General features: G+C 43.1%; 2 protein-coding genes across 16 annotated transcripts in view; one reads left to right on the top strand and one right to left on the bottom strand.

Moving 5' to 3' along the window:
* The window catches only part of SP110 (SP110 nuclear body protein), a 52468-nt gene extending 38045 nt beyond the window's left edge, over positions 1-14423 (bottom strand). For all 8 annotated transcript variants that reach the window (XM_013973220.2, XM_013973239.2, XM_005676662.3 and 5 more), the window contains exons 1-5: positions 14310-14423; positions 11712-11859; positions 7557-7725; positions 4004-4273; positions 2084-2167 (exon numbers count right to left, since the gene is read on the bottom strand). In XM_013973220.2, coding sequence (XP_013828674.1) covers positions 2084-2167; positions 4004-4273; positions 7557-7725; positions 11712-11849 — 661 coding nt within the window. In that variant the 5' untranslated portion in view covers positions 11850-11859; positions 14310-14423. The remainder of the gene's footprint in view (positions 1-2083; positions 2168-4003; positions 4274-7556; positions 7726-11711; positions 11860-14309) is intronic.
* The window catches only part of SP140 (SP140 nuclear body protein), a 79238-nt gene continuing 68528 nt past the window's right edge, over positions 14427-25136 (top strand). For 6 of the 8 annotated variants that reach the window (XM_018058490.1, XM_013973216.2, XM_013973217.2 and 3 more), the window contains exons 1-3: positions 14427-14533; positions 16279-16402; positions 19534-19687. In XM_018058490.1, the coding sequence (XP_017913979.1) occupies positions 19656-19687 (32 nt within the window). In that variant the 5' untranslated portion in view covers positions 14427-14533; positions 16279-16402; positions 19534-19655. The remainder of the gene's footprint in view (positions 14534-16278; positions 16403-19533; positions 19688-25136) is intronic. The other 2 variants (XM_013973213.2, XM_013973219.2) reach the window with 2 other exon arrangements.

Here is a 25136-nt window from a genome sequence, read left to right as displayed (position 1 = left end):
TTGAGAAATAATAAAGAAGAACTAAGCGCCTTATATACTTCCATCTATCTGCTGTCGAAGAAAACAGGAGTCAGCTTGTGCTTGCCAGCATTTGTTAGCCGCAAGAATACCCAAAATTCTGCTAGTTTTTGCTGACCTAAGAAAGACAGAAGGACCTGAAGCCGTATCAAACAAGGGCCCATCTCACAAATGGCAGTCACCGTCTTGCTTACACAGTGCTATGAGATCTGTGTCAAATTCCAGCCTACAGCAGCCCTCAGGCTTTAAAAATGATTTGAAAATGAAAGCTCTCACAGTCAAGGTGGGGGCTGGAAAGGAGGACCATCCACATCTCGTTAGGGTCACAGAGTATTTTTGTTTGCTTTACATTCTTTTTTGTCTGTTTTTCCTTTACTGTTCAAGCTATAGCTCAGGATAACCAGAATAGCTGATACGGGGAAGTTTATTTTTCCAGAAGCAATTCAGACTTGAGCAGATTGGATGGACACGTTAAACAACATCACGGAATGCAATTTGCAAAACACAACCTGTGTAAATATAAGGGGTAAATGACCCAATTTCAAAGAGTAAATTGCAAGGGAGAAAAAAAGGCACAAAAGTTGAAACTTGCCGTAGTGGCAGAAGGATGGTGTCTTTTTATGTATTTATTGGCCACCCCTCAATGCCTGTGGGATCTTAATTCCCAACCAGGGACTAAACTCGCGCTGCCTACATGGAAAGGTAGAGTCTTAACCACTGGACCACTGAGGAATTCCATTTTTTAAAAAAAATTTATTTTAAATTGGAGAATAATTGCTTTTGCTTTGCATTTTGATGAAGCAGTTTGGAATTTTACCTACTCAAGTGGCCTCTGGGAGTTGCTGAGCCAACTAGCCCTTCTCCACTGGGATTCACACATCACCTGGCAGAGGAATGTTCTCTGTCTGCAGATTCCTTAGTGGTGTTTGGAGTCCAGGTCTTGATACTGTGCAGGACCTGAGGGGCTCCTGGGCGCAAAAGCTTTTCTCTGTCCCCCATTTCTTGAATACAGGAAACAGACTTCATCTGACCTCCAAGGCCTTCCCTAAGTTCCAACCAGGAGGTTCAAACAGATGCTAATTAGGGCAGGGAGTGGGGTGTGGAGATAAGGGAGAAAGGAACAATAGTACAACCTTCCTGCAAGGTCCGGGGTTCCCCTCAAGGGATATACATGACAATATTGTGATCTGTTTTGCAGATACTGAAACCCTCACCAGGAAGGAGAAATTAACTGTTTGCTGCCCATAAGCACAGAGACCCCAGAATGGTAGCAACCAGAGGCGGATGATGCTGTCTCCCAATTACCTCACCACCGACCAATCAGAACATCCATGGGCTGATCACATCCTCTCTGAACCACTAATATAAAACTTCTCACTTTGTCCAAACTGGGACACACAGTTTTGAGGACATTAACCTGCTGTGGTCCCTTTCGCCTGGCAAAGCAATATAGCTATTCTTTTCTACTTCATCCGAAACTCTGTCTCTGAGATATATCAATAATTTGGCGTCAGGGTACAGAGGCTGGATTCGGCTTCAATCGGGCAAGTACTAGTGAGGTTCCTGTCCCTCACCCTCAGTGTCCCTTCTCTGTCCACCTTTCCCAGACCCATCTCCCTCACCCCACCATCCATCCCCGCCCCCGGGACTCTGTCTCCTTTCAGGAGCTCTGGTTTCCCGTCTGTTCAGGCTCCTGAGGGCAGGGAGTGAGCAGCAGTGGGAAAGCTGGACCCTGATGGTGATGGAGAGTGGAGAGAAGAGCCCTGGGCTTGGATGTTCTGAAGGGCTTTTCCTCATGGTAGACACAAAAGTTAAGGTGAGCCTGTGTGTGTGTGTGTGTTAGTTGCTCAGTTATATCCTACTCTTTGCGACCTGATGGACCTGCCGGGTTCCTCTGTCCATGGGATTCTCCAGATAAGAATATTGGAGTGGGTTGCCATTTCCTTCTCCAGGGGATCTTCTTGCCCCAGAGAACCTGGATCTCCTGCATTGCAGGCAGATTCTTTACTGTCTAAACCACTAGCGAAGCCCCAAGGTGAGGCTGAGTAGTCCAAATCCAGATTACCTGGCACAGGGTCTGAGGAAGTGCAAGGCATCTCTTGAGCGTCTTCTTTATCTTTTATTTGAGGGATCAGGTTGTCACTGGACACTGAGCAGAGAAAGAAAAGAAATTTCAGATCCCAGGACCCACCAGCAGGAACCAGAGGTGGGAGGAACAAGAACAATCTATTCTAGCAGGTAAAAATGATGGGCCAGCTGAGCACCAAGACTCCTCGAGGGTGCCTTGGCAGGGAGGGAGAACAGTCCTTTCCTTTCTTTCTTTCTGCCCCTCCCTCACCTACTAGCCATGCTGCATGGCTTGAGAGGTCTCAGTTCCCCAGCCAGGGATCAAATCCAGGCCCATGACAATGAAAGCACTGAGTCTTAATCACTGTACTGCCAGGCAATCCCCAGTCACTTCCTTTCAATTAGTCTCTTATTGACGTAAACATAGCACTTATTTTGTTTTGAATCTAGAAGATGGACTCTTGTAATTGGCTTCGTGATTATGTTAACCTTGTGTGCATGCATGCACGCTTAGTAGTGTCCGACTCTTTTTCGACCCCATGGACTATAGACTCTAGGCTCCTCTGTCCATGGAATTCTCCAGGCAAGAGTACGGGAGTGAGTTGCCATTTCCCTCTCCAGGGGTTCTTCCCGACCCAGGGATTGAACCCACATCTCCTGCATTGGCAGGCAGATTCTTTACCACTGTGACACCTAGGAAGCCCCTATGTTAACCTTATTTGGATGGTAATTTTAGATGAGTGGATAAAACATTTGGACCAAATAGGACCCTTTATTCCCAGTATGAGAGAGCTCAGGATCCATGATACCATTTTTAACAGTGGCCAACAATATTCCACAGTTACATTTTACATAATCAACGTGCTTTACCCTGGTGGTTGGGGGAGATAAATGACATAACTGTAGAAGTGAAATCAGGCCCAGCAACCTTTAAACATTTGATCATCTTTCCTAATAACTTCAATAACATTCCTCGTAGAATCCAAGCTATATGAAAATGAATCTGGTTTAAACAGATGTCCCTGTAATCAGAGGGTGAGCAATCTGTAAAGCGTTGAGGCTGCCTGTTGCCCAAGTTACTTGTCAGTTCAGAGCAGTATGTTTTCAGTGCTGGATGGGCAGGGCTCTTGGACATCACAGTGTCAAATGGCTGTGACAGCGTCCCTGACAAGAGGTCAAGTGCATTGACCTCTGTTTCTTTTTCCTTGTCACACCAGTTCTTTTTCCTGGGGTTCCTGCTACAGCCCTCTTGACTTACAGGCAAGCATTCTCCCTTCACAGCCACCTTGAACCCAGGCAAGTCAGCTCCAAGCAACATTGCTCTGAACAGGGACAGGGGAGTGTGGGCATCCTTTACGAATATTCATCACTTATTTGGGGTGTTGTCATTGGTCATTTATGTGTGGTGAGTGTTAGTCGCTCAGTCATGTCCAACTCTGCGACCCCATGGACTGTAGTCCGCCAGGCTCCTCTGTCCATGGAATTCTCCAGGCAAGAATACTGGAGTGGGCTGCCTTTTCCTTCTCCAGGGAATCTTCCCAACCCAGAGATCGAACCTGGGTCTCCTGCATTGCAGGCAGATTCTTTACAGTCTGAGTGCCAGAGAAGCCGGAAGAAAACCATTGTAGGTTACAGGATGTCAGAGGAGGAGTGAACAGTTAAAATGCCAGGAGCCAGCAGAGTACAAGAGCAAAGAGCAGAGGCTTGGGCTGTTCTAGGGGTGGGAAGCAGGTGTTCTGGGCTCCAGACCTTACCCAGGCTCCTGGCAGTGCCCACAGTCCTTCTTGGAAAGAGCTGTGTATGGTAGTGGGAGCTCGGGAAGAAGCAGGTCAACAAAGAGACAGGGACCCTGGGGTTCCGGGGCCACAGGCACCCTAGGCTGGGGAGGCACTGGTGTTGGATGGAGTCTGTGTCTCACCTGGACGGAGCCTTCCTTCCTGGATGGTTCCCCGGAGAGCCACGGTGAGGTCGGTGGGGCTGGGCATCTCACGCAGGACCTCAGAGCTGTGCTGGGCGGGTGCTCTGGGCTTGCTGACGCTGGGTGCGCAGGGTGGGAGGCTCCGTAGGGGATATCGGCAGGGGAGACACGGCAATAGCAGGGTCCTCGAGGAGCTCTTTCCTGCTGGGTTGGCTGGGGCTTCAAGAGGGATGGTTGTGTTTCTGCTCCAGCCTCCATGGGAAGTGACGACTGAGATTGGCGAAGGACCACACATAAGCACATCGGAATTGTTTGGGGAAGAGAATTCTTTTCTCTTTTTAACTTTACATTTTGTATTGAGGTATAGCTAATTAACAATGTTGTGATAATTTCAGGTGAACGTGAAGGGACTCAACCACACAGAACCTGTATCCATTCTCCCCGAAACCCCACTCCCCTCCAGGGAGGCCTAACACTGAGCAGAGTTCCCTGTGCTATACAGGAGGTCCTTGTGGTTGTCCATTTTAAGTGCAGCAGTGTGTCCATGGCCGTCTCAAACTGGGAAGAGATTTCTTTATACTTCACATTCAGTAGGACGAAGTCACAGAGGCATTCACTCTCTCACAGATGTGTAGAGTGAATCCATCATGCATTCATGGCCCTGGTAGATTTTCTTTCTTTGATGTGACCATTTAGTGCGACACAGCTGTTAACCTCTGATGTGACACCAGAGTGGTTTTCACACATGAAATTGAGATTGGTTTTCTACCCAGGGATTTAATTTTCTTTAGTTTCTCTCTAGCTTTGGCTTCAGAGTTTAGATAATTATGTCCAATGCTATAATTTTAAATGTTGTCCTTGTTTTAAGAAATAAACATCTCACACCTCTCTGGAGCAAATAAGAGACAATATAAATTCCTTCATGCTTCCCTGGTGGCTCAGTGGTAAAATAATCCACCTGCCAATGCAGGAGATGTATGTGGGTTCAATCCCTGGGTCAGGAAGATCCCCTTTAGAAGAAAGTGGCAACCCATTCTAGTGTTCTTGCCTGGAAAATCCCATGGACAGAGGAGCTTGGTGGACCATAGTCCATGGGATCATGAAAGAGTTGGACACAACTTAGCAATTAAATAACAACAACAATTCCTCTGCACAGTGTATGTTTTTATTTGCGTCCAACTCTTTGCAACCCCATGAGCTGTAGCCTGCCAGTTTCCTCTGTCCATGGGTTTTCCCAGGCAAGAATCCTGGAGTGGGTGCCATGCCCTCCTCCAGGGCATCTTCCCGACCCAGGCATCAACCCGGGGTTTCCTGCATTGCAGGCGGGTTCTTTACCAGCACAGTGTACTAGGACCCCTATATTCCAGTTTCTGCTCATTTCTGCAGACTCAGTTTCCATGCTTCCTTGCTTTGCACCCTGAGATTTGGTCACACTGAACTTCTCTCCCATCCCACAACCCCAGGGCCTGGGCTTTCTGCCTGCTGTTCCCCTGCCTGTTCAGGGCTGGGTTTCTTTTTTGATTCTTCTCCATTTTGTCTCAATCAGTGAACAAAAAAAGGAAAGTAAGGCCAGATTTTGGAGAGGATACTAGAACAAAATTGCAGACTTGGATCCAGAAAGATGCTAGAGCTCAGTCAGGCTGGGGGTGGGGGGTGGGTTAGGAATATATTCAGTGTGTGCATCCCTTTGACTCTTAGGCTTACTTAGCCTGGCCTTTGAGAACTTGTTTCTCCCAGAACTGCCCTGATGCTGCTGTGATCTCAGGCCCACGTGCAGCTGTGCCAGCCTTGGGGAGGTCTCTTCTCTTCTGCTGCCCTTTAAGCTCAAGGAATCATTTCTCCCTTTGAGAAGGAGCCTCTTGATGGTAAAGTGTCAAAGAGCAGATGAAGAGATGTGAACAATGGCGACTCCAGTAGTACGAATGCTACCATTCAGTGTGATTTGCTGATCCTTTCCTTGTGGTTCTCAGATAAATGAACCATATATTTTGACTAAACTAAGTGATTTAACTGCCTGCTTCTCTTACTCTTGCTTCTCTCTTCCCAGCAATGTCATTGCTCTTTTAATTCCATTTTATTAATTCAGTGCTTCTCTTTCTCGGGGAACTTCATTTTCTGCTTCTTACTCATACTATCTCTTTTTATCTCTGTGTCCACAATTCCTTCTCCCTTCTTCTTTAGCTAATTTTCTTTCCTCATTTAGCTTTATAATCTAGCAGACTGAATAGTGATTAAAGGACTTCCCTGGCAGTTCGGTCGTTAAGACTTCATTCACTTTCTAATGCTGGGGGTGTGGGTTCCATCCCTGGTCAGGGAGCTAAGATCCATCCCACATGACTCATGGCTAAAAAAACCCAAAACATAAAGCAGAAGCAATATTGTAACAAATTCAATAGACTTTGAAAATGGTCCACATCAAAAATAAATCTTAAATTTAAAAAATAGTAATCAAAACCTTGGACCCTAGTATTAAGAGATCCAAGTAGGACTCCTGGCTCTGCACTTAGCAGACAAATAACTTTGGGAAAGTTATTCTGAGCCTTAATTTCCTTATATGTCTCATGGGGACAAGAATGACTTCAAAGGATTGTTTTAAAGATGACATAAGATAATTGTACAAAGTGCCTGGGATAATGTCTGGCACACAGTAAGCCCTCAGAAAACAAAAAACAAAAAACCCAGCAACAAGGACCTACTGTATAGCACAGAGAACTATATTCAATATCTTATAAAACTTATATTGGAAAAAAAATCTGAAAAGAAATATAAATATATAACTGAATCACTCGGCTGTATACCTAAGACTAACATAACAATGTGAATCAACTATACTTCAACAAAGAAAAAGAATGCTTATTGTTATCCATCCGAATCCGTTTTTCTGCCTTTCTTCCTCATTTTTCTTCCTTTATGCGTTCCCTTCCCTAGAGATTGTCCACTATGCTAAATTGTACAGTCGCCTCCCCTGCTCCCTCCCACCCCATAGAACATGTAAGACTGAAATGGTTATGTCATCTAGAAATTCACTTTAGAGAACCAGAGCCAGGGGCTATTTTCCTGCCATGCTCATGAGAGAGAATGGTCCATCTCTTCCCAAAGAGAAAGTAGGGGGTTAAAGCACATACTCCTCAAGGCAGAAAACCAGTTTGAACTCTTAGCATAGCAACTTCTATCCTGTCCCTAAAGCCCCAGAAGTATTCATGAAGCCTTGGACTTCCCTGGTAGTCCATGGGTCAAGAACACACCTGCCAATGCAGGGAATGTGGGTTTGGTCCCTGATCTGGAAGATCCCACAGGCCACAGAGCAGCTGAGCCTGTGCACCACAACTACTGAGCCTGTGCTCGAGAGCCCTTGTGTCGCAACTGCTCAAGCCTGAGTGCCCTAGATCCTGTGATCCTCTAGAAGAGAAGCCACTGTATTGAGAAGCTCAAGCACTGCAACGAAGTCCAGGCCCTGCTCACTGAAACTAGAGGAAGCCTGCTCAATGCATGAAAATCCGGTACAACCAAATGATAATAAATAAATAAAATTTAAGAAAAAGAAGCCTCATACCTCTTGTGAAGCTACTGAGAGCCGTTATCAGGTTGGGGTATGCTTTCAGGTTAATTCGGCTGAACAATATCTTCAGAAATGATAGACTAAATGTCTTCTCCAGTTGGGTAAGAATGTTGTACACAACTCTGCATAAAGGGACCAGATTTTCCCAGGCTTCCATAGATTCCTTAAAAAGCAAAATAAAGGATTATTATAATCCATTGATTATAAAATGGAATGGAGATTTATTACACATTTGAGGTTTTCTAAGCTGTAAGAAACTAAGATCATGGCATCTGGTCCCATCACTCCTTGGGAAATAGATGGGGAAACAGTGGAAACAGTGGCTGACTTTATTTTTGGGGCTCCAAAATCACTGCAGATGGTGACTGCAGCCATGAAATTAAAAGACGCTTACTCCTTGGAAGAAAAGTTATGACCAACCTAGATAGCATATTTAAAAGCAGAGACATTGCTTTGCCAACAAAGGTCCGTCTAGTCAAGGCTATGGTTTTTCCAGTAGTCATGTATGGATGTGAGAGTTGGACTGTAAAGAAGGCTGAGCGCCGAAGAATTGATGCTTTTGAACTGTGGTGTTGGAGAAGACTCTTGAGAGTCCCTAGGACTGCAAGGAGATCCAACCAGTCCATTCTAGAGGAGATCAGCCCTGGGTGTTCTTTGGAAGGAATGATGCTAAAGCTGAAACTCCAGTACTTTGGCCACTTCATGCAAAGAGTTGACTCATTGGAAAAGACTCTGATGCTGGGAGGGATTGGGGGCAGGATGACAGAGGATGAGATGGCTGGATGGCATCACTGACTCGATGGACGTGAGTCTGAGTGAACTCCAGGATATGGTGATGGATAGGGAGGCCTGGTGTGCTGCGATTCATGGGGTCACAAAGAGTCGGACACGACTGAGAGACTGAACTAAACTGAAGCTGTAAGAAAGCAATTTTTGCTTTCTTAAGGAATTTAATGCAAACTGTGTAGCCAAACTCCCTAACATAGAGAAATCACATTTCTGTATGTTTACATTTGGAGTTTCATACATATTGATATTTGGGTGGTTACTCACAGGAGTTTAGCATTCTGGAAAATAAGTCTCTCTCGTGAACCTTATTTTAGGTACATTTGAGGGAAGAGAGAAATGTTAAGGAAGAAAAGTGGAGACAAAGACTGCTCCTGTCTAATTCTCCAAGAGTCTGGCCAGGACTCTTTAGCTGTGGACCTATGAATTGGTCACAAGTGGCAATTCTGTGGATTTCTTGTTAGCCTCTGCTCTCCCTTTCCTTCTCTCATGAACTTGAAATGCCCTAAATGGGAAATCAGAGAAATCCTCCTGAGAGGTTGGCCAAGAGGAGAAACATGGCAGGAGAGAACTGACTGAAAAATACTTGTTGAGCAATGGCTTGATTTGGTGAGCAATGGCTGGGTTTGGGTATCTAGCAACAGATAAGACCAACATGGTGCTACCGTGTTGGGGGAGGGGTGCTATTAGGTTGAAATGATAGGCATTAAATAATAAACGCAAATTAAATAAATACCCAATTCCTATCAAAAGCAGTGTTATGAAGGAAAGTGTAATTTGCTATGACGAAGAATACTGAGGGGGACTTAATTAGAGGAGTGGGCCAAAGATGCCTCTCTGAGGAGTGATGAGAGAGTTAATACTTAGGTAGATTGATAAGGAGTCCAGGGCCCTCAAGGAGGAAGGGGTCTGGGGCCCTTGAGAAGGAGAAAGGGGTCTGGGGCTCTCAAGGAGGAGAAAAGGACAAATGCTTTTTTCTACACTGCTTTGTCTTAGTCACACAGATGTTATTTTCCTTAACTTCAGAGCTAATGATTACATAGTTAGAACTGGACATGGAACAATAGACTGGTTCCAAATAGGAAAAGGAGTACATCAAGGCTGTATATTGTCACTCTGCTTATTTAACTTCTATGCAGAGTACATCATGAGAAACGCTGGACTGGAAGAAATACAAGCTGGAATCAAGATTGCTGGGAGAAATATCAATAACCTCAGATATGCAGATGACACCACCCTTATGGCAGAAAGTGAAGAGGAGCTAAAAAGCCTCTTGATGAAAGTGAAAGAGGTGAGGGGAAAAGCTGGCTTAAAGCTCAACATTCAGAAAACAAAGATCATGACATCTGGTCCCATCACTTCTTGGGAAATAGATGGGTGGGGAAACAGTGAAAACAGTGTCAGACTTTATTTTTTTGGGCTCCAAAATCACTGCAGGTGGTGAAATTAAAAGATGCTTACTCCTTGGAAGAAAAGTTATGACCAACCTAGATAGCATATTCAAAAGCAGAGACATTACTTTGCCAACAAAGGTCCATCTAGTCAAGGCTATGTCTTTTCCAGTAGTCATGTATGGATGTGAGAGTTGGACTGTGAAGAAGGCTGAGTGCTGAAGAATTGATGCTTTTGAACTGTGGTGTTGGAGAAGACTCTTGAGAGTCCCCTGGACTGCAAGGAGATCCAACCAGTCCATTCTAGTGGAGATCAGCCCTCAGATTTCTTTGGAAGGAATGATGCTAAAGCTGTAACTCCAGTACTTTGGCCACCTCATGCGAAGAGTTGACTCATTGGAAAAGACTCTGATGCTGGGAGGGATTGGGGGCTGGAGGAGAAGGGGACAACAGAGGATGATACGGCTGGATGGCATCACTGACTCGATGGACGTGAGTTTGAGTGAACTCCAGGAGTTGGTGATGGACAGGGAGGCCTGGCGTGCTGCAATTCATGGGGTCGCAAAGAGTCAGACACGACTGAGCGACTGAACTGAACTGAATGATTACACAACAAAACTCATCTTGAACTCTCTACTAAGGATTATATAACAACAATGTATCTTGCTCAAGGACATGTTTCTCCTTCTTAAAACCAACCTTCTGACTTATCTTGTTATCTTAAGACTGTATGTTGTGGGAGTGGGTCTGCTAAGACCTTTCCACTGTTAGTTCAAATCTTGTTAATTTAAGATATATGTTGTGGAAGTGGGTCTGGCTAAAGTGTATAAGGCCTTGATAAGAGTAGTGGGTGGGGCACTCTTTGTCCCCCTTCTGGTGTCTATGTCAGAAACTTTCTTTGTCCTTTTCACTTTAATAACACTCTGCTACACAAAAGCTCTTGAGGGATCAAGCGTGGTCCCTGGTCCTGAAGCTTAATCTTCTTTGGAGATCACAAATCCAACATCATTCACTGTAAGATATCAGTGACACCCTGATCATGATCTGAAAAGGGGTTGGATCCAACTGGGCCAAGACTGGGGTAAGATGGTCCTACCACTGCTAGCATTTTTCTGGGGCTCAGACTCTAGGGGCTCAGGAAAGGCTTTAAGCAACCTAAATTATATGGAAAGAATCTCACTTTGTCCACATAACGGTATCTCCCACTGTCTGCCTTGCTTCACATCAGAATGGACTTTGAGTGACAAACTCTTATGGATTGAATGGTGCCTCCTTCTATCCAAAGATATGTCTGCTTGAAACCTGTGAACGAGACCGTGTTTGGACAAAGGGTCTTGCAGATATAATTAAGTTAAGAATCTTAAAATGAGACCATCCTGGATTATGGTGGGCCCTAAATCACAGTGACAAAGTGTCCTTGTAAGAGAAGAAGAAGGGGGAGGCACAGAAGAGAAGGCAGTGTAGGGATGGAAAGAATGTGTGAAGTGAAGTTTCCATAAGCCGGGTTCACCTCGGAGTGCCGGCAGTAGAAGACAGAGGAATTCAGGGAACGGATTGTTCCTCAGAGTCTTGAGAAGGAACCAGCTCTGCCAACACCTTATCTTGTTATCTTAAGGCTGTATGTTGTGGGAGTGGGTCTGGTAAGACCTTTCCACTGTTAGTTCAAATCTTGTTAATTTAAGGTATATGTTGTGGAAGTAGGTCTGGTAAAAGCATATAAGGCCTTGATAAGAGTAGTGGGTGGGGCACTCTTTGGACTTCTGGACCTCAGAACTGTGAGAGAACATATTTCTTTGTTTTAAGCCATCTAGTTTGAAGTCACCTCCCTTGGACACCTTCTTTCCCTGGTAATGACCATTTTAGTCTGGAACTTTCAAATTCTAGAAGCTCTGGAGTGTTGTGGTTTGAGACCTCAACAGTCGGGCATTCTTGGTGGGGGTGGGTTGCCATGGCAAAGCGCCAAGTGACTCACCCTGTACAGTCTCTCCGTGATGAAGGAGTTGTCTCGGAGGCCTTCGAAGAAGGGAAATGGCTTGTTGATGGCATAAGCGATCTCCAGCTTCTGATGTATGAAGTGCTGAAGAAGAGCCTCTTCCAAGGCCCTGGTCATGGTGGCTTTCCTACAAAAGGGGCACAAGAAGAAAGGAGAAGCAAAGATTTTGCAGAGTTAGGGGAGCCACTCTCTGTGTTGCACAGGCATCTGGAGACAGGCATTCTGGTCCCCAAAGACATCCCTTAGTGGTCCGCAAAGCCACCTCTGCTGAAAAGACTCATGGGCATAGGAAGCAGTGACAACCCTCAGCAACACAGAGGGCAAAGTGACCCACAGTGTGACACAGGAATCCCGAAGGGCCAGCTGGTAATAAACAGAGCCACTATGTACCGAGTGCTTCCTGTGTCCATTTCACATCTCAGAACAGACATGGCCGTGGGACAGTAGTTGACCATCTATAGGCCATGCAAAAATATCAGTAAGTTACAATAGGAAGAAAATGCACCTTTGACATTCTTGAAAAATTCTTGAGAAAAGGGAAGCAGTAACAAAAAATTCAATCACCTAGAGATTTTTTAAAAAACAAAATAAACACAGATCTGTTTTTCCAACTCTGTATCGAAGAGAAAATTGAACTGTAATTAAGGAGACACCGGAGACTCGAGCTCAATCCCTGGGTCAGGAAGATCCCCTGGAGTAGGAAATGGCAACCCACTCCAGTATTCTTGCCTGGGAAATTCCATGGACAGAGGAGCCTGGTGGTTGTAGTCCATGGGGTTGCAGAATTGGACATGGCTGAGCAGGCACGCATAATGATTTTCTAGGTATTTAATCCTAGTGGCAGATTGAGCGCCCCTGTCTCTTTCTCCTCATTCCCAAATATGTTAAGTTTAACCGAAAAAAAATATGTTGCAAAAAACAATCATCACAACAGTACTAGAAAACAAGAGAAGATGCTATCAAGATAATTGTGAAGAAATCCTAGAAGATAGAGAACCAATGAGAAAGGAACTAACTGTTCACCATCTGCATAGGGGAAGGATATTGCAAAGATCAGCACAGAGCCAGAAAGCGCCAGAACGACCACTTGCTGAGACGAGGAAGGGGTCCTGAATGACTAATCATACCACATCATTCAGAACAGAACATCCATCATATTCCTCACTCTTCATCTGTTGTGATTGCCAAGGAAGCACTTGAGGCACAGAGAGGTTAAATAACTAGCCTAAAGTATTTGGTGGCCAGGCAGAACTCATCTGACCAAAATCCCATTTCTCACTAGTGCAAGATATGGCAGACATCTCACAGAGGAGTATTCAGGTGCGTATTATATAAAAGGGTCTTAAAAATGAATGAGCAAAGACAAACATGCAGGAAGGGAAAAACAAAACAAAAGACATACACAGACAATTGAGTCAAATGCACAACAAATATATAAAAAACATGGTAACTCTATAGTAATCAGAGCAGTGTAAGCAAAGACAACTTGGTAACTTTTGCCTGTCAAGTTGGTCAAGATACAAATAATAGCAATAATCATAGACACTCCTGGTCCAGATACAAACAGGTCCCAACATTCTGGAGATTAATTTAATAACCAGTACCAAATACCCTAAAATATGTACACTCTTGAGCCCTAAATTCCATTTCTGGGAATTTATTTCAAGAAAATAATCATGAATGTGCTTCAAGAAAAAGTATTGAAAAGTGGATACACTAGAGCAGAAATGAAATATCCTCTCTTGAGTTTCTCTTTCCCACTTGCTTTCCAGCTACAGAAAGTTAGGACCAAACAGGCGCCATGACAGGCTTCAGGGGGCCAAGGTAGGCCTAAGTCTCCTTTACAGAGGGGCTGAGTTATTGCCAAGGAGGAGCTGAGATCATCCTCTGCAGGCACCAGGACTCGACCAATCAGTATACTCCTTGTAGCCTGGTTCAAGCTTATCAGGACAGGGACGAAAACCCCCCTGAGAAAGCCCGCGCTCCTAAAAATTTAGCCAATTAGCAAATGCTAAAGAACCCTTGCGACCAATCCGCCCCTGTCAACTCCCTGTCTTTGTTTTAACCCTATAAATACTCCTGTAATTCAGGGCTCGGGGCCCTTGTTCCACTCCATTGCATTGGATGAAACTTGGGTCCTGGCTTGAGCTAGAAATAAATTCCCTTTTTTGCATTTGCATTGCTGTGGATGTCTTGTTCTCTCAGTTCTGGGGATTGGGACCTTGGGCATAACACTTCTAGTCACTGGTACAGTGACTAATGAATGAGCTGCCCGTTGGGGTCAGAGTGCAGGATCACCCTTCATGGACTTGAGTTCCAACCACAAAAACAAACTAGAATTTAGGGAAAAAAGGACTGAGCTGCATTTGCTTCCCCTCGTCATTTGTCTTCTCTTAAACTGTCTCCTCTTAAATCCCACAGTCCCCTCTCTGACTCTTTGGAAAATACTATTTTACAAAGAAAGAGAGTCACAGTTGAAATTACTTAGTTTTATGCAGCAGCTGCAGCTGCTGCCAGGACACGAACGGTAAAAGCCAATCACCCAAAGTGAATACAGCAGCCTAGACAAAAACTCACCTGGATGCTGAGATGACTAGGTGTTCGTGTCCCCTTCCAGATCCAGGGGCTGTTCTGGGGTGGCTCCTGGGAGACTGAGAAAAGGGCAGAGAGATACCAGTGGGCAAAACAGGAAGTCTCTGCTTTGCTACACACGAGGAGGGCCTGGCTTCCAAGAAAGGAAAGTGAAAGTACTTGGGCCGTTCAGCAGAGCTGCCTCGTGGTCTGCAGCCTCCCTCTACCTGGTGAGATTCCCAGGGCATGTGGGGGCTGGGGAGGGGGATTGCGAGGATCACTGCTTATTGGTACCATCCTGGGAGGCGGGTACAGAGGGGAGGAGGCCTTGGGGTCAGCCCCTGGGTCCCCAGGAACTAGGAATCTGCCCTCTGTTTGCCTCCCTCCCCACTTCTGTATTTCCCCAGGACTCCTCTTCCTTCTATACTTTTTGGAGTAATGAAAATGTACCTAAACTGAATTGTGGTGATGGTGATGGCAACACAACTAAATAAATTTACTAGAGATTATCAAATTTAAGGGGAAAAAAACAAAGCAGCGGTGAGGTGACTCAGAAATGCCTGTACTTTGTCAGGATAAAATTACTACCTAAGAAAACTGAAATCAAAGGAAACCCGAACACAAACTGAAATCATGCTGTGGCAGGCAGGCCTCCAGGCAGGAAAGTGTCTTTGAATAGGCTGGCAGGTGGGAGCTGGGAGCGTGTGTAACCCAGATCTAGGGCAGAGTTGGGGCCAGGAGATGCCTCCAGGGAGGCAGGGAATACCCCCTCTGTACAGCCCATTAAAGATGTATGGCAAAACCAATACAATATTACAAAGTAATTAACCTCCAGTTAAAATAAATAAATTTATATTTAAAAAAATAATAAAGTGATCTGGAGAAAAAAAGATTTCTAATATGCAATGTTGTATAGGATCTATGAGAAATCCTTTAATGTGAGAATCTCTTTAACTTTCTTTAAATCACTGCTTACTCCTTGGGAGAAAAGTTATGACCAACGTAGATAGCATATTAAAAAGCAGAGACATCACTTTGCCAACAAAGGTCCATCTAGTCAAGGCTATGTTTTTTCCAGTAGTCATGGATGGATGTGAGAGTTGGACTATAAAGAAAGCTGAGCACCAAAGAATTGATGCTTTTGAACTGTGGTGTTGGAGAAGACTCTTGAGTGTCCCTTGGACTGCAAGGAGATCCAACCAGTCCATCCTAAAGGAAATCAGTCCTGGGTGTTCATTGGAAGCAGTGATGTTGAAGCTGAAACTCCAGTACTTTGGCCACCTGATGTGAAGAGCTGACTCATTTGAAAAGACCTTAATGCTGGGAAAAATTGAAGGTGGGAGGAGAAGGGGACAACAGAGGATGAGATGGTTGGATGGCATCACTGACTCAATGGACATGAGTTTGAGTAAACTTGGGGAGTTGGTGATGGACAGGGAGGCCTGGCGTGCTGCGGCTCATGGGGTCGCAAAGAGTCAGACACAACTGAGCAACTGAACTGAACTGAAATTACTGATGCTCAAATGTATTCAGTCCATGGGTTCCCCTACCAGGACACACATGCTGTCCTATCCCTCAGAAAAAAGAAAACAAAACAAATGGAAAACACAGTTCTAGGGTCTAAGAATCCTTGAAACCAAGGTTATCCTACATGGGCAAGAGCTCAATTTTATTGAAGTGTAAAATACATCCATTGTTAGTGTGCATATGATGAGTGTTTACAAATACAGTTACAACAACAGTTAAGATACAGACCAATTCTATCACCCCAGAAAGTTCCCTCCTCTCCGACCCCAGCATCAGGCAATCGCTGATCTACTTTTTCTATGACTATAGATTTGCTCTGCTTGTATTAAAGTTTTACATAAATGGAAACACCCAGGATGCACTTTTGGATGTCTGGCTTCTTTCGAATCACAATGCTTTTGAGATTCATCCTTGTTGTTGAAGGGCCAGTAATTTTTTTCCTCTTTAGGTGTGTGGCCCCGCCCCATCCCATCTGATCACCACCGTGTCACCAGGATAATCCATCTGTGTGATGTTCTTTGAGAGGCCCAGGTGATCCAGATCTGTTTTGACTGTGTTATGACAAAGGACAGGTGAGTTAATATAACTCCAAGAAAAGCTGTGAATGAATAATCTTATCTGTCCTGTGAGAATAAAAAGTTTCTGATCCCCCTTTTTAATCTGAATGGAAAGAATATATCTGTCAAATCAGTGGCCACATACATGACCTGGGCTGGGGATCTTACTGCCTAAACTGCCTATTTTCTTATTCCAGTCCTCCAGCCTTCTTATAAATTCTTTGAGCTACCCAATATACTTCTAAGAAATTGATTTTCTGCCTGAGTTAGTCTGAGTCAGTTTTGGTTAATTGTACCCCCACATCCCAACTAATTAAAAAGTTGGTTGTTGCTTTTGAGTTGCCAAGTCATGTCTGACTCTTTTTTGAACCCATAGACTGTAGTCCACCAGGTTCCTCTGTCCATGGGGTTTCCCAGGCAAGACTATTGGATTGGGTTCCCTTTTCTTACTCCAGGGGATCCTCCTGATCCAGGGATCAAACCCATGTCTCCTGCTTGACAGTCGGATTCTTTACCGCTGAGACACCCAAAAAGCTGGTAGCAGACAGTGAATTGTGGGCCACAGATCTTCACAGAACTGTCATCAATCTGAGATGGGTTATCTGACCTAATTAGACATAAATAAAAATAAATAAATAAATAAATAAATAAACCAATAGTGTTCAAAGATGAGTAGACGTTGGTAAGTTAACAGCAAATTAACTAATAACATTGGATTGTGATCAGAACTCTGCAATTCACACGTCTATTCCAAGTGTCAGATCTTAGCACACTTAACAAAATGGAGAGACATTTTTTCAAGTAGAAACAAAGTGTTAACTTGCCTTCAGAGATTATCACCTACTAAGTCTGGGTGGGAGAAAAGAGCAAGGAGGCAGGTCAGAATCTCCTCATCCCCCAGGTCATATGGAAGAAAAAGGAGACAATGCTACCCCTCCATTACGAGCCAGGGGCCATCTGATGGTCATCGGTGGGCTTGCACCAGACATCCCTGATCTTATCCTAGAGACACTGATTCTCTAGTGAACACAGAGGAAAATTGACAGTGGGAAACCAGAAGCTAACGTTCCTATCATTATCTGGCTAATGCAAAATATTGCCAAGTAAAGTTTTCTTGTAAATTTGGCAGAAATACCCTCTAAGCCCTAATCTTACCACCATTAGCTGAGGAACACCAAAGACCTTGTGCTTATAAGCAAAAAAGGCGGCATATTTATGCCAGCTGGCCTAGTCCGTGTCCGACTTTGTTGGGGCCACTGTGCCCAATGGAGTTAAAAAACCAAGGACAGCAATGCCCGACAGAGGCAGAGTTTACTAGCCTCTTTGCCAACAAAGTGAGGGAGAGAGAGAGGTGGACAGTCTCATGTACGTCAGCACCTGGTAGGCACCCAGACCCTGCCCACTGGGCTCATCACGTCCTGGTACCTGGAATCTGGCCCAGCCAGATTCGTGTTCACTTCTTTGGGGGAAAGAGAACAGTCGAGGGTAGAGAGGTAGACATCTTCTGCCCCCTATACTTGGAAAACATATTTATGCAGATTTTCGAGCACCTCTATAGTGAGCCAGAAGCACTGGAATTCAGTGAGACATACTTGGCAAACATACTACTTGGAGGTTCCCCGTTCTCACCTACTTGACTCTCACCAAGACCCTGGATTCTATAGACACCTTGACTCTCATTCACCTCTATCTTTGACTCATTGTTCTGCCTGGATTTCTATTCCTCTGGTTTTATTTATTTATCTGTGTTTTGCCCCTGTTCCTTTATCTTTCAACTTGACGCTGATATGATGTGCTTTTCCTGAGCCTGTTAAGTCGCTTCAATCCTGTCTGACTCTTTGAGACCCTGTTGGGCTCCTCTGTCTGTGAGATTCTCCAGGCAAGAATACTGGAGTAGGTTGCCATGCCCTCCTCCAGGGGATCTTCCAGACCCAGAGATGGAGCCAGTTTCTCTTATGTCTCCTGCATTGGCAGGTGGGTTCTTTACCACTAGCTCGACCAAACTTTTCCAAAGTTGCTTCAAATCCTTTACAAAATGAGAGCAGGGTATAAACGAAAAAATGATGTACAAACATACATGGAACACGCTTGTTGCTAGCATCATCGCCTTGTCCTTTAAGATGTAGAGAGTCTCAGTTCTAAACCCTGCTCCCATCCAATGAAAAGCCTGTCACTTTGAGATTTCAGAGACTAGTTGAAGCTCAATTTTTTTCCTAAGCACTCCTGGCTGCATTTAAAAAGTGCCCATAGATTCAAGAAAACTTAGGATTGCACATCAGGCTTCTCTGCCCAAACTTAGCTCTTCCTTCTGGTTGCAGGAGTTGGGAGAGGTCTTTCTGGCCTCTGGCTGCTTTCCAGAAATTTGAAGAATATTTTCTCCAGCATTTCAGTTCTCTCCAGTCCTGGGTCTGAATGAATACTGGATCTGAATACTGGGTCTGATTCATCCAATCCAGGCTTACTACTGTGCCGGGTCAGCCCATGGGCCTATGAGAAAATCTGAAATGTCTGGCTTTCCTTTTTTTTCTTCTCACAGCCACCTTGGCAGGGGGCAGGAGCAAATGTGGTTTCTTCCTCCTGGTCAGCACTGTGCCACTTCACCTCAAAACACGTCTGATCTGTTTGAGTTCAAGGAGTTTTCCTTCCCTCTCTTCTTTGCAGGAGCGAGGGGTGCTCTGTTCCTCCTCCCTGGGGGCTGAGACTGGGAGTGTTACTCCCAAGTCTCGAAATCTCCCAATGACCACCAGGAAGCCAATATCTGATGCAAAAGCAAGAGAGTTTTTATTACCAAGCTCGAGCTGGGGCTCCCACCAATACCGACGCAGCAGCTATAGGGAGGAGCCCCGAACTCTGGGTTTCATTGCTTATATAGGGTATTCTCGCGCGAAAAATTTGAAAAACGGGAGTTTCCAGGTTGGTTTCCTTCTGTGGAAGGGTTAGGTGTTGGGTTCTGACTGGTTTTAATTTCCCCGAGCTGGCCGAGGTTGCTGATTGGTTCGCAGGTGGTGGGGTGAGGTCAGGGGATTTCCAAAGGCTCTTTTCCTGGAACCTTACAAAATGGAGTAGCTTAGATTCTTCAGAAGGAGGAAAGACCAGCGTGTTGAAGGCACCCAGTTCAGCTGTTTCACTTTTCTTTTACCCTTTAGGTGCCACACCCGAGGGGGCTGATAAATGGGCAAACTTTCTCATCACAGCTCCGGGAAAGGACAGAGGCAGCGAAAATCTAAGCAAGAGTGATCTGGGGCTGGCTCCATGGTCTAAGAAGAAGATGGCAAGTGCAGGCAGCACCTCTAACCGCAGGTTAGTCCTGGCCTCCTGTGGCCTGCATCCCTCGTAAGGAGAGAGCATGTCCTGGTGTCCAGGCCTGTTATTTCTGTTACCCAGTCTCAGCCTGCAGGTACAAACAGAATGAGACGACAGATCCATCAGTCAATGAGTGAAGGCAATTTCAAAAATGGCGGTGGGTTAGCCTTGGGGGAAACTGAAGGACACCGTGACTGACACCCCCTTCTTATTTTCCTGTGACTGCCACAAAGCTGGGTGGGCCCTGTTGGAATTCCCTGGTCCCTCGGAGGCTTGCAGCAAGGCTGGGTGAGCCCTCTGAGCCCTCTCATTTCCCCCAATGCCTTCTCCATCCCTACCTCCAAAGACAATTCTAGCCAGGAAGCATCTTTTTAGAAATACTAACATCCAAATCGATCGCCCAACCGTTGTTAAAAATGTTGTGCAGTTTCTGGGTAGTGAGGGGTACCAGTTTTGCCAGAGCCTCGAGTCTGAGAGTCAACTCAGGAACTCGCCAGGAGGAACAGAAAGTAGACGGGGCTCAACATGAATGAATGCAAACAGGCAGGGAGGGAGCAGCTGTCTTTTCTATTCTGGGATGTTTTACACATCCGGCTAGAGAAAGAGGGAAATTGTCTTTGAAAAAGAGCAGACTTACTGTCAACCATCAATCTATTTTTCATGGTAAACAATTTCAGCAGTGTAAAAGTGTATGATAACTCCTCTAACCTGGGCTGCCAAGCTGAGGATATTTCTGGCAGTAGCTGGGCCCCAGTGGTGCAGCCTGCCAGGTCCTTAGTGCCCAGCACCCTTTCTCCTGGAGGCTGACTGCATCCCTGCTCCCACTTGCTCCTGAGAGACGGGAGAAAGAGCCAGTGGAGCTTGAAGTCCAACTAGCCTTTGGCTTCCAGGCAGGAAAAGAAAAGCTCTGAGAGGTGAGGGTGGGGTAATGCTGATCTCATGGAATGAGCTAGGAGGGGGGTACATCTACTTCTATTTTCTGGAAGAGGTTATAGTTGAAGTGGTTTGGTAGAATTCACTAATGATACCACTGGGCTTGGTGCTTTCTTTTTTGGAAGGCTGTTAGTTATTGATTCAGTTCCTTTAATAGATACAGACCTATTCAGATGAGCTATCTCTTTGTGTGAGTTTTGGCAGTTTGTTTCAAGGTTTGCCCATTTTATCCAATTTGTAGGGATAGCGTAATCTGTAGTATTATTTCTTTATTATCCTTTTAATGTTCATAGGATTAATAGTGATGAGCCCTGTTTTGTTTTTGATATTGCTAATTTCTGCCATCATTTTCTTTATTAGTCTAGATAGAAGTTTATCAATTGTATTGACTTAAAAATTTAGCTTCTGATTTCATTGGTTTATTTCTGCTTTCCTGTTTCAGTGTTATTTATTATTACCTGATTTTTATGATTTCTTTTGCTTGCTGTAGGCTTAAATTTCTCCTTTTTCTCTAGTTTCTTCAGATGGAAGCTTATATTATTGATTTAGATCTTTCTTCTAATATGCATTTTAACACCACATGTCTCCCTAAGCACTTTTGTGCTGCATTCTGTAACTTTTGTGAAAGTGTGTTTTCATTTTAATTTTGTTCTAAATAATTTTAAATTTCTCTTGAGACTTCTTTGATTCTAGAAATAGGCTATTTTGTCTTTAAGTATTCTGGAATTTTCAAAATACACAGGTATATTTCTGTTATTTCTTTTATTGTTGTCTGAGTATATATATATTTTTTGATTCATTTTCCTTTTAATTTGTTAAGATAAGTTTTACAGCGCAGAATGTGGTACATTTTAGTAAATATTTCATGTGAGCATAAGTGGTGTGTATATTTTGTCACTGTAGAATAAATAGTCTTTAAGTGGCAAGTAAATCAGATTGGCGGTGCTGTTCAGGTCAACTATATTTTTACTTACTTTCTGCCTCTTTGTTCTATCAATTACTAAAAGAGGGGTATTGAATTCTCCAACAGCAGGAGTGGATTTGTCTATTTCTTCTTGTAGTTCTATCAAATTTTATCTCGTATTTTGATGCTACATAGATTACTTGCATATACATTAAGGATTACTAAATCTTCTTGGAGAGATTTACTCTTTATACAATACTTCTCTTTGTCTCTGAAATTTTCCTTACTCTGAAGGAGTACGTCAAGGCTGTATATTGTCACCCTGCTTATTTAACTTATATGCAGAGTATATCATGAGAAACGCTAGGTTGGAAGAAAAACAAGCTGGAATCAAGATTGCAGGGAGAAATATCAATAACCTCAGATATGCAAATGACACCACCCTTATGGCAGAAAGTGAAGAGGAACTAAAAAGCCTCTTGATGAAAGTGAAAGAGGAGAGTGAAAAAGTTGGCTTAAAGCTCAACATTCAGAAAACAAAGATCATGGCATCTGGTCCCATCACTTCATGGGAAATAGATGGGGAAACAGTGGAAACAGTGTCAGACTTTATTTTTGGGGGGCTCCAAAATCACTGCAGATGGTGACTGCAGCCATGAAATTAAAAGACGCTTACTCCTTGGAAGAAAATTATGACCAATCTAGATAGTATATTCAAAAGCAGAGACATTACTTTGCCAACTAAGGTCTGTCTAGTCAAGGCTATGGTTTTTCCTGTGCTCATGTATGGATGTGAGAGTTGGACTGTGAAGAAGGCTGAGCGCTGAAGAATTGATGCTTTTGAACTGTGGTGTTGGAGAAGGCTCTTGAGAGTCCCTTGGACTGCAAGGAGATCTAACCAGTCCATTCTGAAGGAGATCAGCCCTCGGATTTCTTTGGAAGGAATGATGCTAAAGCTGAAACTCCAGTACTTTGGCCACCTCATGCGAAGAGTTGACTCACTGGGAAAGACTCTGGTGCTGGGAGGGATTGGGGGCAGGAGGAGAAGGGGACGACCGAGGATGAGATGGCTGGATGGCATCACGGACTCGATAGACGTGAGTCTGAGTGAACTCTGGGAGTTGGTGATGGATAGGGAGGCCTGGCGTGCTGCGATTCATGGGGTCGCAAAGAGTCGGACACGACTGAGCAACTGAACTGAACTGAACTGAGGTTTTCTCTGAAATTAATATAGCTACTACAACTTTCCTGTGATTAATGCTGGCATGGCATTTCTTCATCCCTTCACTTTTAACCCATCTGTGTTTCATATTTAAGATTCCTTTCTCAAAGACAATATATAGTTGGGTATTATTTTTTCACTCTGTCAATCTCTGTCTTTTATCCGTATATTTAGACCATTCATATTTAAAGTGATTATTCCTGTGGTTGGATTAAAATCTACAATCTTTTTAACTGTTTTTTATTCATTGTGCTTATTTGCTTCCATTTTTCCCCTTTCTTTTTCTGCCTGTTTGTTTAATTGAACATTTTGTGATTTTATTTTCTCTTCTCTCTTAGTCCATCAATTATACTTCTTTTAGAACATTTTATTGGTTTCTCTACAGTTTGCAATATATATTTCCAACTAACCATATCTACTCTGAATTAAGCAATATTGCTTCATGTTTGGTGTTATACATCAACACAGTTTGTTTCTCCTATTTTCTTTGTATTTCCCTAAGAATTTATTAAATAGAGCCTTGCAGCTCTTTCAGCTATGATCCTCACTTACTATTATACTGGAGCCCTCTTGATGAAGAGGTAAGGTACAGAGAAAGCATTCTTTAGTCTTATGATTAAATTTCAATCTTGTAGAGGAACTGTGTTCCTAGACTGTAATTTTTAAAATGACTTCTTAGATATTTTCCCTTTCCTCACTCCATTAAATGAGATAGAAGCCTAGAATGAGCTGGATTTTGAGGTAATTGCTCTTCCCCTGTCCCCAGGAGTTTCTCATTTTCCTGTAAATCCACGTTCAGCCTCCATTTAAACTTACCATTCAAGTGTTTCTGAGGTCTATGACTCTAAGTGGCTTCTACCAGATAGCTGGTCTCATCTGTGATTCTCTGGATTTGTCTATCAATCAGTTTTGGGGGTGACAGTTTGCCTTATCACCTCAGTTTTCCTGTATGTACATGAAATTCATTGATTTTTCAGGTTGTTTAGCTTTTTTCTTTTTGTAAGGATGTCATTGATGACTTCTTAGGTCTTTGCATTGTTAGAACTGAAACCAAAAGTTGAACTTTTAAAACCACTACAAGTTAGATTTTTTTTCTTAAAACTTTTATATTAAAATTATGGTTCTATTGTAGTATTATCTTATAGCCAGAACATGTAACCTATTTAATTTCTCCTTGTTATTATTTATTTAGATCAATTCAGGGCCCAATACTTGGTATGTTCTTGTGTTTATGACCAAGTTATTAATACATATATTTTGCAATTTAAAAAACGTATATCCCATATATCTTTTTAAATACACTGTGGAGTTAAAAATTGAAAGTAAAATTTTTTAACAACCTTGAAAGATTTGTCTATTAGTAGTCTTAAATGTTATTAAAATACAGATATTGTGAATTTTGCTCTCTGTCTTGTTTACAATTCTTTAATGTCATTTGTCCGTTTTTTTACTTTTAACATTTTTAATGTCATTTAGTTTTTGTTGTAGCTTTGGTAGTCGTATCACAGCTAAATTGTATCTTTGATAGATGAAAATTTAATCTACATAAAATGACACATAACTTCTTGCTTACAAATTTTTAGAGAACTTTTAATATCTAATGCCTCTCCATTTTTCTCCACTTAAGAAAAACAGTATGTTTTCTTTACTTTTATCTTTTGTAAGATTTATAGTCTCGTTTTCATTTTATTTGTTACCCTTATGATTTCTAATTAATTCTCAAGTATATGTTTCTCTAATTCAACACATCAAATGTGAAGCCAGCCCGTTTGAGTTTATTGTCTTTGAAATAAATAATTTAACTCAGTTTTTTAACTTGCCCAGATTTGGTTTGTTAAAATTTTTACTATACCCTGAAGTTTTAGATTAAGTTTACTTTAAGTTTAGTATAAGTTTACTGTATTTATTACCATATGTAGTGTATATCCTCTCTTTCTAGAATAGGTCTTCTGAAATTTTTTTTGTGAAACATTATTAGGAATTCCAAAGAGTTAGCTTTTGCTCATGTAGATTATAGCTATTAATATTTACTATATGAGAAAGTAGAACTTTGGACAATTAAAAATATTTATTCATTAATTTAATAATAATAATGATGGTGAGGAACTCATTACTTGGTAACATAAATGACATATTTTATGAAAAATAACTATGTCTTCTAAAATAAACTAAATTAGTGAGATTAGCGATGTTCACATTTTTGCAAATCTAATAGCTGATTCTGTAGAGTACAGCTTGATTCTCCTATCTGCTTCTTCATTCAATCTCTTGTGATACCACCGGCAATGTATTCTCTGGAAAAAGTTACTATACATTTGTAAGAGGACGGGAGAAAAAAAGGGTAAATAACATCTTATATGAAAATAGTTTTGGCTTTGATGACACCT

Source organism: Capra hircus, chromosome 2 (assembly GCF_001704415.2).
Source record: "Capra hircus breed San Clemente chromosome 2, ASM170441v1, whole genome shotgun sequence".
NCBI classification, from domain to species: Eukaryota; Metazoa; Chordata; class Mammalia; order Artiodactyla; family Bovidae; genus Capra; species Capra hircus.
This window is presented reverse-complemented; position numbering and strand designations above follow the sequence as displayed.